At 42.7% G+C, this 13,848-nt stretch overlaps 1 protein-coding gene across 1 annotated transcript; it reads right to left on the bottom strand.

Annotated features, from left to right (window-relative positions):
- Positions 1-1,593: 1,593 nt before the first annotated feature.
- On the bottom strand, positions 1,594-8,306 carry LOC146751636 (uncharacterized). The gene is made up of 7 exons (XM_085533907.1): positions 8,119-8,306; positions 7,063-7,171; positions 5,187-5,838; positions 4,366-4,403; positions 4,051-4,203; positions 2,692-3,458; positions 1,594-2,047 (listed from the first exon to the last, which is right to left on the bottom strand). Exons 1-6 carry the CDS (start codon positions 8,304-8,306, stop codon positions 3,372-3,374), a joined length of 1,227 nt encoding a protein of 408 aa, XP_085390033.1. The 3' UTR covers positions 1,594-2,047; positions 2,692-3,371.
- Positions 8,307-13,848: the final 5,542 nt, after the last annotated feature.

Below are 13,848 nucleotides of genomic sequence, written 5' to 3'. Positions count from 1 at the left end.
CATGGTTGCAGTTATCCTGAACTATCTTCTAACAGCGAGACTGAAGCAGTGCTTGTTGTAATTACCTTGTCGAGATGTGCATCTGTTGTCTTCATACTCTCCAATTTTTTCTGCAAGCTGTAAACAAGCAGATGTTGCATTTGCACTGGATGGATGCAGTGTCATTATCTCAAACAAGATCTACACAAACTCTTCAGTACTGCAGACCAAAACTAAAGTGCTGTTATCAAAGTAATTTTCAACTGTTAATTCAGCTTTAATCTCAGAATAGTTATGTTTAATTATGTTTGTTTGATCTTTCAAATCATCTGTGATAGGAAGTCTGCCACAGATTAACTGCTGGAATTCCACTGTCAATTGTCTAATTTGACTATAGTAATGTACAGAACAATTACGGATTTCCTTTCTAGATTAGGAAAAAAATTCTGACCTATGAGTGATAAAGCAAGGAGTGACCTATTGGATGGTCATTTCTGGTTGGATTCAAGCTGTCTTTGGGCCAAGAGAGTCTGTTATGGTTAGAAACGCTTTGTTCTAACTCAGCTGTCAGTGTCTTACAAGAAAGACTTAGGAGACCCATTTTCACAACAAGGCTAATAGTACGACCCTCCTACTAACTTTTAACCATCATAGAGTAAGTCGCCATGGACTTCTATCTACATTTTACACTCTTACATCTTTATAAAACAAAAAAGTAACTTCTGACATCTGTGGGATGATTTGTTGGGCATCACTTTTTGAAACTATGTTAGGAAGTAAAAAAGGAACAAAGCCATTGCTTCTAAGAGTAAAATGTGCAGTATAAAATGAAGTGAAATACTATACACCACTTTCTACTTAACTCATTCCCAAAGCTAATTCCCACTGCACACTGTGCAGTGGTTGCTAATTTAAAGCTGAGCCTCTTAGTCATAAAAGAACCAGAGGACATAACGGATCCAGGAACACGCTGAACAACATTTCCAAGGCTTAGGTTGTTGTGGAACTCAGAGTTTCCTGTGAAAACTAAGGTCTCCAGTTCATCACAATGTAAAGCAAGAAAAAAATTAAATCCTCTGAGTTTTAAGAGAACCAGAAAAAACCACTGAGATCTTATTGATTACTAGTAGTACTAATGGACAACTTAAAGCCTCAACAAGGGAAACGCCAAACAGTCATGGGTGCTTTGGCTCTCATTTCATTTTACAAACCCTACAATCTTTTGCTGCATGTATCTCAAGTGGAAAAACATCCTCTTTCTAGTACTTCTTACTCTTACTGAGAATTGTAAACAAGTGTCTGAACTAGAACATGGAACAGAAATTCAGATGCAGACTCTGCCTAAATGTAAATGTACCTACTTCATGCGTGTATCTATGCAATGAGCATTACTTTTAATAAAAGTGAAATTATTGCCATACCTGATTCCAGATAGACTGTCTAAAGCATGCAGGTCCAGCACATTGGAAAGATCAACTCTGCACAGATAGGGAGAGAAAGAAAGCTTTGTATTTTCATTGCATGTAAGAATTATGTGTACTGAAGCTTTGATTACTCATTTTTAAACATATAAATAATTGTTCATGTTTGTTGTTTTTTTTTTTCCTGATCTCTTATTCCAATGCAAAGCAGCAGAAGCTAGCCCTATTTTCAGATGTCAGCAGTCAGTGCTATCTACCGTGGAGTAAAGCAGCTTTCAGCTGTACAGTAATATGGGAGCATAAAAAGAGAATTTTAGTGAATACAGTTAAAGAATAAATTAATACTAAACAAACAAACAAACAAACAAAAACCACACAAGAATCTGTTTTCTGAAAGATGTGATTTGTATTGGATGCCTAAGTGTTATCTAATTCTCTGATGGGAACAATCGTTCTGTACCTCTTTGAACACAAGCACACATTAAAACACAGTACAGGTAGGTATGCATGTGCACAGCCAACAGATCATAATGAAAGCTTGGTAAAAATAATGTCAGTGGGACAGGATTTGGTACTTGTTGGAATACAGGTTAATCTAATACCTCGACCTTTGTGTCTCCAAAATTTCGACAAGTCCATTTATTGACCTAAAACAAAGAGAAAAAAGCAAAATGAGGTGCAAACGCAACTGTAATATATCCATTGAACAATTTAACAATGTAGAGCAATACAAGAAACATAACGACATCTCTCACACTGTTACTAAATGTTTTACAGTCCAAGAGGCATCAAGAAAAAGTTTGCTTTTGTGACATTTTATAGCCGAACCAAGGTCAAAATTCACAACTTCTGACAATAAAATATTACTACTGAACACAGCATTTTTCTTCTCCCAGTACAAACTGCAAGGTTAAGAATTCTCAAGAGTCTGAACCACAAATAACATTGCAAAGTATTTCTCAATATTCCATTTTGTCTGTCAGGGTACTGAGAAAGATGGAACACACCTTTGAACACTGCTTTGATTCAGCCCGTTTGTTCTTTTACATCCATGACAATTATTCAGATATCTTCCATACCCCTTTATATTTGCTAATAAACATGTATGTACTACCAGACACTGCCCCCTGTAGTTAACTCAGACAAATGGCAACAGCTGCCCAATAGTATAAGAATGTGAGCACTTAAGACAAAGGTCTATTATAAGGCATTTTTTAGGCCTAATTTTGAGCCTAATTTCTAATAACATTTGAGCATGTACAATGTCATGGTTATACCAGAAATTTCATACCTGACAGTTGGTCTGACTTTATTAAATTCTTCCCTTGAAACCAAATCCGTTTTATTGACGATTACAAGATCAGCTAATGCAACCTGCCTATGCATTTGGAAAAAGAAAAAAGGAACACCTTGAAAAATAAAGCAGTTTTTTGTAAAGCAGAAGCAGTATGTCTCTCATAGCACTGTAAAATTACTATATTGTTAGTACAGGAAGGCAAACATTAACCAAACCATCAGCCAACTAAAACATCATGGAATGTCTACAGTATTAGCTTCTTGAGGTTACTTGTGGCTTGTGCATTTCAGTAGACAAAAGTAGCAGCAGACAGTGACATGAAAGACAAGCCATGGCCACTGAAATGTTTACAAGCACAGCATGCTGAGGTTTTTTCACTGCTAGTAAAAATGTATAGCTAATGGTGAGGAGACTATACTGAAAACTGTTTTTGTAGCTGAAAGTTGAGCTTCTTTCAACCTGTTATTTGTACTCTATCTGTTGTAGTTTCCATGGAAAAAAAGAGGAGGCATTATTTTCAGATCAACCTACTTGTTAGAAAATTCATATCTAAGCAGAATGATCAAATGAAGTACAGAGTAATTTTTGCTTTCAACCTTTGTTTAAAAGCAAGGGAGGGGAAAACCTTAGAAAAGAAAAAGAATCAATTTTGAATGATCTTCCGCACAGCGCAGTCACTGACTATGATTAAAAAAGTGGTTTTGATATCCATACCGAGATGCTTCGTTGACAAGGCCTTCTGGCTTCTCCTCTGTCAAGTGCTAGACAATAATTAAAACAACTGGATTGAGCATGTTTAAAAAACGCTCAAATTAATTTGCATTTAAACTATGCCAAAATCATTTTACACAATGTATGATTTTCATTCATACTGCTTAAGTTACTACGTTGTAAGGAACTGTTTTTATGGCCAACTATCAATGAAAAAGCTAGAAATGAAAAACTATTTCTGCACTTACCAATCCTCACTGTTCTGTAGGTCTGTTCTTTCAGTACACTTTACTTAGATGCCTCTGTTACCTGACATTTTATTCTACTTCCAGGCAACTAAATCATCTGTTAATCCGATACAGTATGTAGTAGTCCAACCCTCTAACCTCTCCTCCCCGTAGCTGCCATTAGTCATTAAATTACCTGACTTACAACATTTAATTAAGTCACTTGTTACCACACTGGTGTCAGAGATATGTTCTTACTCCTCCTGCTGCTAGTAATACGGATCAATGACAGTCTCTAAGACAAAGTTCTCCCACAAATTCCATAGCAATGCAAAAATCTATTTGAAATACAACCAAGATTCTTGAGTGAAATGATAAAACCTAGAGCGAAACTATTGTCGTGAACCTGCTTTACCAGGATTGGACTTGATGATCCCCAGTTGTCCATTCCAACCCCCACAGATCTGAGATTCCATGAATCACGTGTCAAGTAACCTGACAACTCTTTGCAGAGATGCTGCTGCCTTGGTAAGAAGCTGAAAATTGCATGCTTATCAGTTCTTTGTTCCTGTTCAAAACACAGTACTAGTGAGCCACAATAAACGAAATATATCCTTATTTGTTGTAAGAATTAAAGCAATTGTAAAAAAATTAACCAAAATGAACATCATTGCAACAGCTGTTCTGGGTAGCAGTTTATCTAAAACATGTGGGAAATCCAGTATCTTACCTGCAATCCATGCTTTGCATAAACAACAGATACAATACCTAAAGGGAGAACATTAAAATGGAGTAAAACCATTAGCTGCTTTAAGCACTCCTTTCCACACAACTATCATCACATTTGAAATCGTTTATAGTATTTTCAGAACTCCCAGCATATCGCAACACAGCACTTGTCACCTGATTAGTTTGCCTTATTAACTCATACCTGTAGCTAAAAAAAGTCCACCAAACCAGGCTTGAGAAATTCTTATTTTTTGCTTGTTTTAGTGAATTGAAAAAGCTCTTCCAGTACAGAAGCAACAAAACAAGTAACTGGACCTCTGACAAGAAATCTGAGGATATGAAAACCAAGATTATGTCTCTAAATAACAGTCATTAAATTACCTGACTTGTAACCTTAAGTCACTTCTTACCACACTGGTGTCAGAGATATGTTCTTACTCCTCCTGCTGCTAGTAATACGGATCAATGACAGTCTCTAAGACAAAGTTCTCCCACAAATTCCATAGCAATGCAAAAATTTATTTGAAATACAACCAAGATTCTTGAGTGAAATGATAGAACCTAGAACAAAACTATTGTCGTGAACCTGCTTTAGCAGGACTGGACTTGATGATCCCCAGTTGTCCATTCCAACCCCCACAGTTCTGAGATTCCATGAATCTCAGAATATCAAGTCACATACGACTCTGAGACAGGCACCTCCTTTCTAAATAAAACTCTTAAAGGTTAAAAGGAACATTGGTGCTGATATATGTGAACCATGAACAGGGCTCAGCTGCTTTATCTCCAGGCATTTTCTGGCCATGTGCATGGAGAGCTTACCCCGTTGGCCGCGGCCATCTGGACGACGATCTCGATGGCCGTCTTGCTCAAGTAGCGGCCGTCGCTGCCCACCACCATGGTGCAGCCCTGGCGGTCGCGGAGATCGACGGAGGAGAGCAGGCTCTGCACGAAGTTGGGCAGGTAGTTGCGCTGGCTCTCCAAGAGCCCCGTGGGGCGCCGCAGCCCCCCGCCGCCCGTCGGCCGCTGGTCCTCGTAGGGCGTCGTCTGCACCGTCAGCACCGGGATGGGGTTCCTCTCCATAGCGATGCCCGGTGCCGCCCGCCCGGCCGCGGCTCCACTGCGGAGCGGCGGCCTCACACAGGCTCCCGGTCGGAGCCAACGGCGGGGCGAAGAGAGGCGGTTCCGTCCGCCTCAGCGGCGCGGGCTCGGGCTCCCTGACGGCCGGCCCCCGCGGGACGGAGGCGGGTCGGCTCGCCCCTCGGAGGCCCGGGGGGCGGTGGGACAGCGGCGCAGCGGGGGTGCCTGGGAGGGCGCGGGGTCGCGCCGCCCCTTCCCCGTTCGGCGGAGCCCCGCCGGCGCCGCGCTGCGCGCAGGGACGCGCGGGACTTCCCAGAGCCGTGCCGTCTGCAGGATGCCCACTGCTCCCAAGGCTGATCCCAGGGAGCCCTCCTGCTGGAGGGGACACCTCCCTCTAGACCAGCTTGCTCAAAGCCTGCTCACGCTTCTTTTCATGCAGTCTAGGCTACTGGTGGCCTTCAGGGCTGCAAGCACGCATTGACAGCTCATATTGAATCTTACCTCAACCCACAGCCCCACAGCCCTCTCCTCAGGGCTGCTCTCAAGCCATTTCTCTGCCCAACATGTATCTGTACTCAACGCAGGGGCAGGAAAAAAAGGTTCAGACAAGCTTAAGAGTGATGACTTCAGGGATGTCACATCTGTTTTTCCCACTGGTTTCTCTTCATCAAAGGTATGTTATGACACAGCCTTCTTTATCTTCCATCACCCTTTCCCAGGAGTGCTGCAGGCCATGTTTCCTGCACACTGGTACCTGGGCACAATGCAGCCTTCCACGTTTAACATTCATAGCTTTCCTTTTTCTTTTTTCTTTTTCTTTTTTCTTTTTTTTTTCTGCTGCCTTTTTGCACTGTCTTATCAGAGCTTGTGTACTCAACAGCCATCAACAAAACTATCTTTTAATGTGGCAAAGATGAGTTATCAGGTTGGACAGTTCTTCAAAACACATAAATTGCTCCCGGTACCTACAGAGCTAAACAGAGGAGCAGCACAGCACGCGTGGTCTATAACAGAAGTGAGGATTTCATACACCAGCATCCATCTGCAGCATCCCTGGGAATCATATTTTTGAATAGTTTCATTTTTGTTGTATAAGTAAAATTGACGTATCCGCCAACTAACCTGACTTGTCCCAGGACCTCAACTGTCTGGGGGAGAGATACAAACATGGACGCCATGATGTCTTCTCTCAATTTATTGTTGCGTCACACTCCTTATATACCATCCTAAATCCCATGCAGACGCGTACACCCACTAGGCAAAACCCAATGCACGCAAAAGAACCTATACACACACCTACCTAAACCCCCCGCCCACTAACTCTTAACCTACAGGCCCAACTCAGCTATTCTAGAACAGTCCATCTACTCAGAACAATTGTATGCACTCATAAATCCTTACAACAACAACTTAGTACCCCAACATAAAATCCATGCAATTTCTTGGATTTAAATGGGATTGTTTATTTATTCGTTTGTTGAAGCTCTTTATTTTTGTTGAAGCTCTTTATTTATTTATTTTTCTTGTCTTGGAAATGTGTCCAGCTGTACTGAGAAAATGCTGCTTTCACGTTCTTCAAATACTGAAGTGTTCTTTTCACTTAGCTCATTAAATTCACCCTTCCTTCACTGATGGTGGTGGCAGAAAGCACAAGTTTAGCTCCTAATGTACCTTGGATGTCGTCATCCAATGTCGCAGTGGTGTCAGTAAAATCCTTCAACAAAAAGCTGAAGACAAAATTCTCTTAAAGAAAAAAACATTTGGAAAGGAAGAGAAAAATATCACCATGAATGTAAAAAGTTCCATCACTGAAAGTACGCAGGCTTTTCCTTCCTTGCCTTTACTACTGCGAAGAAGCATAAAGTCAAGATCAGCTTAGGAATTTCTGAGGAGAAAAGAACGTTATTGCAGAACAAAGCATGTAGAGGCAATAAAATAAATGCTACCACTAGACGGTAGCAAATACTAATTTATTGTATTCTGATAACAGAATATTTGACCATTAAAAAACAAACAAACAAACAAACAAAACCAAACAGTGAAATCCTGTGAGAAGGGAACAAATGGGATAACTGCCTGACTGGAATAAAACTCTGTTCTCTCTGGAGACAATAACAGAATTTCTCGTTGAGGATAATTCACTTAGTAGGCTCCAAATTCTAATTTCCTGGTCAAGTACCTGGCTTGTCTAATAGTTTGAATGTTTGTCTTCTAAGGTGCTAAGCTTTCACAGAATTATAGAATCACAGAAACCTCAGAGTTGGAAGGGACCTCTGATGGCCATCTGGTCTGACTCTCCCACAACGAACAGGAAAATTCAGGGCTTATTCCACGGAACTGGAGTATGAACCTTTCAATGATCCATACTGCACATGATGTTATGATGTGGAATATTGATAGCGGCATTACAAAACCATGACACAAGGGGCGCATTGCCAGGTGTTTTTTGGCAGGGCTGTGTGGAGAGTGTTTATGCAGATACGTGCTGCCGAAGCCTGGAGGGCTGCAACGGAACCGACGTGAGTAAATATGGACAGGCAAGCAGCATATGATTTATTTTCCGCTTTTCTAGGCGGAGACAGTTTAAAGGTATAGACTTAGTAAAGGATCTCCCTGCTTTATTGAGCCACGCGGTCTCATATGGCTTTTTTGCAAATCCCCACTCGGTGCACACCTTAGAGGAGTGGCGGCGGTGTGGGGATAAACTGTGGGAGTTAGTTTTAGACGATGATAAGCCAGCAAAAAAGAGAAGTAAGTTGTGGAAAGCAGTGCATAACGAGTTGTTGATGAGTCAGGCGGAAAAAAGGGCAGCTCGGGAAGCTCAAGCTGCGCAAAAACAGAATCAAGATGATGGGCTGCCATGGGGCACTAGTGTCCCGAACCCCCCTGTTTTTTCCTCCGTTACCTTGCCGGCTGCAGCCTCAGCGCCCTCTGCACCCCCTCGCGAAATGCAGGCTGACCTAGGAACGGAGCCCACGGAGGTCTCCTCTAGCCCTCCCCCTCCGCCGTCCGGAGCTCCGCCGTCCGGAGCTGCCTCGGTGCCGCTCCATGTCTCGGCACCGCCTGTGCCGCAGCCGCAGCCGTCCGGCTGCTCTGAGCTCCCGGTGGCTCCGGAGCCGTCAATTCTGCGCGGGTCGGGTCCGATCTCTGGGGCTGGGTCTGATCTTGCGGGGACTGTCGCAAGGGAAAGACGCGAGTTGTGGTCTATGCTGGCAAGGCACGGGATGGAGGATGGCGATAATGAGTTAGTACAGACAGCGACTGAGAATCTTGCATTCCCTGTTGTTTACACTCCCTTGCCGCAGGGAGGAGTCCAGGCTGAGATTCAATCTCTGGACTGGAAGATGTTATCACAGTTGCGGGCTACAGTAGGGACATATGGGGTGACTAGTGAACCGGCCAGGCAAATGATAGATGATCTTTTTAGTGCGCATATCCTTCTCCCAGCAGATATTAGAAGCATAACGAAATTGATCTCTACCCCTCATCAGTTAATATTGTTTAATGCTCATTGGCATCAGCAGGCTGTGGCGTCCGCAGCAGTACAGAGAGGACCAGGAGACCCCTTAGCAGGTGTAACAATGGAACAATTGTTGGGTCTTGGGGCATGGACTCGAATAGAGGCTCAGGCGATTTCTGATCCTGAAGTTTTGCGAGAAACTAGGAATATAGCCAGGAAAGCTATGGATAGTAGAAAAGCTGCGGGGGGAACGCCCATTTACATGGGAATAAGACAGGGGCGTGAGGAGCCGCTAGGTAATTTCATAGATAAGGTTGTGGATGCCATCAAGAAGGCTAGTGTTCCAGAATATATGCAAGGGGCATTGATTAAACAACGTGTGCTCCAAAATGGCAATTCCTCAACCCGATCTCTGGTTAATACATTGCCCGGAGATTGGTCAATCCCCGAGTTGCTAGAAAAGGCTGCTTCGGTTCCAACTGGAACCCAGGCATTCTTAGGAGTGCTTTACAGAAAATTAGTGACGGGTTGCAAGAGCAGGCAAAGGCATTTCAGGAGCAATCTAGATCCTCGCATACTCGGGTTTTAGCAGCCCTTGCACCCCTCCAAGCTGCAGTCGCTACAAGCCCACGCTCGCAGAACAGCTCCCGCGTGAAATGTTTCCGTTGTGAAAAAACTGGCCACATCCGTCACGAGTGCCAAGCCACTGGGATTTGGTGCAGCAAGTGTCAATCCAACACCCACAACGCTGCTGTATGCTAGAGGGAGTCGGGAAACGTGAGAAGCAGCGCGAGAAAGAACAGCGGCCGCGCTCCGACACAAGCAGCCGTTCCCAGCCAGCGGCCGCCTGCCGCCCCCCCCCCCCCCCCTCGTCGTGCGCGTGTAACGTGGTTAAAGACACGGATGGACTGAAACCAGGGGATCGTTGTGACCCAGGTCCAGAAGATCCAGAAAGCGAATGCAGGAGGAATGCATTTCCTCCTGATAAATGACAAATTTCCCTACAGCATCCTGTGATGTCTTAGAGCCGTGCAGAAAAGAAACAATATTAAGGGGTGATGCTGACACGTTGCAAACCTTTCCTAATCAGGTCCCCCGTTGGGAATCCCTGCCTTACGAGGCAGTGAAGGAGCTAAGGGAGTCAGTGAGAACATTCGGACTTCAGTCAGCCTTTCCATACAATCTTTTGGTTACAAACAGTGACAGTTACGCTATGACCCCTCACGATTGGAAAACTGTGTTAAGAATGATCCTCTCTCCTATGCAATACACCGTGTTGATGACTGAATATCAGCTACATAATTTGACTGATAGCTCTTTGCCTCAGACTCGGACAAATCCCTGTGACACAGCACCTCTTCAACTGTGTCAGACAAATGTCACTCACATTCCTGAATTTGGCCGTCTAAAATATGCACATGTAACAATAGATATTCATTCTTCTTACGTATTTGCCACAGCACATACAGGTGAACACAGTCATGACACCCGTAAACACTGGTTATCTGCTTATACTGCTATGGGAATCCCACATACTACAAAAACAGAGAATAGGCCTGCATATACCTCTAAGGCCACTCAAACTTTCCTCCAAAAAGGGTGTTTTAGACATACTACAGCCATTGCTCATTCTCCCACTGAACAAGCTATCACTGATCACATTTATCAAACATTGAAATCCATTCTTATTATTAAACAAAAAGGGGGAATATGGGAGACACACTACAAGAAATATTATGCAAGGTTTTGCTTGTTTAGTTTGTGCTGAATTTTTTGAATCGTGTTCATAGAGATACAGCTTATGTGGATCGTCATTTTGAGGCTTCCCCAGTGCTAAAGGAACAGCCTATGGTTAATGTTTGGAATATGGCCACAGGACTTTGGGACTGTCCCCTACCATCGACAACTTGGGGTCGTGAATATGCTCTTATTTCCACAGGGACTGGCCCTACGTGGGTTCCAGCATGATACGTTTGGTCTCATCTGAAGGCAGAAAATAGCATCCAGCCTTTATAGTAATTGTAATTGTGTGTTTCTTACTTAGTGGTATTGCTTTGTAACTTGCTGTGTTATAGATAATATTACTAATAGTTTGACATAGTGTGTGATTTTCTGTTTTACCAATGCAGTCTCAAGATTTAGAGTTTAAGGCATTAGCTAGGATGTTGTGTGCTTCTTCTATTTTAGTAATAGATCAGATGTGTATTAAACAGGATTTGATCTAATCAATGCTAGAATCTACAGGAATAGCTCTTTTAATGTTTTAGTACTGTTTGGTTATGATATTATTAGCCTATTAATTAGCTTTTCTTAATTTGCAAAGACAAAACCTGGAAAGGAATCCCAGACAAAGAGATGACCCTGTATCATAGAACAGATATCTCTTTTACATCCAATTAATTGGGATCTGAAAATATAACCATGCATCATTTGACAAAAGTGCATGCTAATAGAACTGAATTTGATAGTTTATTTTGTTTTCCAAGCAGGTGTTCCACTTGGGCTCTATATCACGCACTGGCCATGCGGATGTGGTGTACAACTGGAAGAAATCCTTCAGACCCTGAATGCAGGAGAGAATCTGTGATGGGTGAGAGAGGAAAGGTGCACCTTGAAGCAGGGGACGCCCTGCTGGCACTATCTGTCTCATCCACCACCAACACAGCTTGCTGTTTCTCAAGGGTCAATAAGTATTAATGCCCCTACTGATACTCTAGTCCATTTGTCCTCTAAAATTGGTTCTATTTGACATGCTACTTCATAAAATTGCACGATCATTAATCAATTATTAGCCCGGATAACTCAGTCGGTAGAGCATGGTTGTGAGCATCTTAAAAGCATTTATTGCACAAATTTTAGTGGTCATTAAAATCAATATATCAGAATATATGAAAATTGAAGACTTTTCCTGATCAGTTACAGATTAACACAATGGGACCCTCACAGATTTATTTTCAGGTTGCAGAAACTTAGGTCGCAGAGCAAACACATTTGTCCTTTACAGCAGGTTTAACAGTAATGTTGTTAAGTTGTATTTGACTTGTCTCTTTTTTCACTTTTAGAGTATTGTTAATCGAGGTCTTGATTGAGTTATAATAGTTATGTTATTAATTTAAGTAGTGTTGTTACTCTATAGGCAGTATCTTGAAATTGTTGTAATACAAGAAGAATTCTACGGAGCAGCAGCCATGGATCGAGATGAGAAGTTCACAGAGCAGCAGCTATGGAGCAGGACAAAACTACATGAGAACTGATTGAACAAATGAACTGAACTGATTGTTAAATATGATTAATCGGTCAGTAAATCAAACCCCTTTTCAGTTTAAAAGAAAACGGGGGAAGTGTGGAGAGCGTTTATGCAGAATGGCTTTGTGAGAAAGGACATGAAGAGATTCCATTAGTGAAATTGTAAAAGAATGAACGTGACTGAAGACAAAGACGGTCTATCCTAGGGCCGATCACGGGCTAGGCAGCTGAGAAGAAATCAGGATGTGAAAAGACAGGGTATGTAGCTAAAGACAGGATATGTAGCTAGAGGCAAGGACGGCCTGAGGGAAAAACAAGATGTGTAGCAAGGTGAAGACATAGCTGTAAAGAAAAAGTATCCACAAGACTAACCACAAAGGTCAGATGAAGTAATGTGTAACCCACCAATCCTGAACTTTACTTTTGCAATATACATGAACTTATTACTGATTGTATAACTGAGATGCTGTAACACCTAGTAAACGAGGCTTGTTGACCATGATAGCATGAGACTTGTCTCCCGCGGTTACTTCCAACAGGGCTGCACTGAATCCTTTCATCCCACAGGTGGTATTGGTATTGGGTTTGCCTCTGCTCAGGTGCAACATCTTGTACTTGGATTTATAGAATCTCATAATGTTACTTGTGCCCATTGCTCAGCACTGTCTAGGTCCCTCAGGATGGCATCCTGTCCCTCTGGAGTGTCAACTGCACCCCACAGCTTGGTGCCATCCACAAGCTTGCTAAGGGTGCACTCAACCCCACTGTCAGTATCATTAATGAACATATTAAAGGTAATCAGCCCCAGCATTGGTGTCCAGTTCTTACAGAGCACTGGAGAATTTACAGGTAATAGCCATGTACTCCTTGTAGCAGCTTTTTTTACCTCATGGAGATGGAGAAAGAGACATCTGACACTCAAACTGAGCTACGAGATCTCCCTCAGATCAGTGGGCAGAGCAGGGATGTACCCTTGTGAGAGTTGCCCGTGTCTCATCTTCATTTTCCATAGAGTGAATACAGAAATAACAAGCCGCATTCCCAAAGGTTCTGTACATGTTTCTGTTCTGCTGAGACTCTAACGAAGCCTGGTCTCCAACGGCAGTTCTCCTAGAAGTATTTCTCCCTCTGCATTCCCAATCTTTCAACACATACGATGCTCTAAACTTACCATCTACAAGGTCTACTGCCCAGTACCTGCACAAAAGTTTGACCTTCCATGTGATGTCAGGACTCACACTGTGTGTCCACGTGTTTGTCACACAGCTGTGGTTACGGCCCTCTGGTACTGTGTTACTGTGGAGATCAATGTAATTAGTCTCTCTAAGGGAAATCTCAGCTGAGATTTCCAGTGTACACACAGCATCCTACCAGGAGCTGCTGAGTCATGCAGAAAGCTGCTGAGACACTGCATTATCAAAATGTGCTTGGGGAAGAAGGCTTGTTATCTGCCAGTGTGTGTTCCAGACGAGTGCAGGAACATTAAGATTCTGCATTAAGTTAGTTGGTTATAGGGAAGGGAGAAGAATGATGCTTGAGGGTTATATGCCCACTAGAATTGAAGTTTGGAAAGTGCGCATTCAGAAATAATTTGATTTCCCAGTAATGGCAATATGCAATATCAAGTAAGAAATGAAATTAAAGAATTAATCTTCTTCTTCAAATACAGGATGGCTTCAGTATTAAAATTAACATATA

The sequence above is a fragment of the Coturnix japonica genome, unplaced genomic scaffold (genome assembly GCF_054131305.1).
Source record: "Coturnix japonica strain WE unplaced genomic scaffold, WE-NBRP24 Scf070, whole genome shotgun sequence".
Lineage (NCBI taxonomy): Eukaryota > Metazoa > Chordata > Aves > Galliformes > Phasianidae > Coturnix > Coturnix japonica.
This window is presented reverse-complemented; position numbering and strand designations above follow the sequence as displayed.

What these genes read in the sequence shown, in the direction of transcription:
- LOC146751636 (XM_085533907.1), bottom strand. Translation starts at nt 8,306, where the DNA reads ATGGCAGCCCATCATCTTGATTCTGTTTTTGCGCAGCTTGAGCTTCCC. An exon ending in ACCGCCGCCACTCCTCTAAG is followed by an intron (nt 7,172 to 8,118) that starts GTGTGCACCGAG and finishes TTTTGTCTTCAG; the next exon opens with CTTTTTGTTGAAGGATTTTA. An exon ending in GATCATCAAGTCCAATCCTG is followed by an intron (nt 3,459 to 4,050) that starts GTAAAGCAGGTT and finishes ATTATTGTCTAG; the next exon opens with CACTTGACAGAGGAGAAGCC.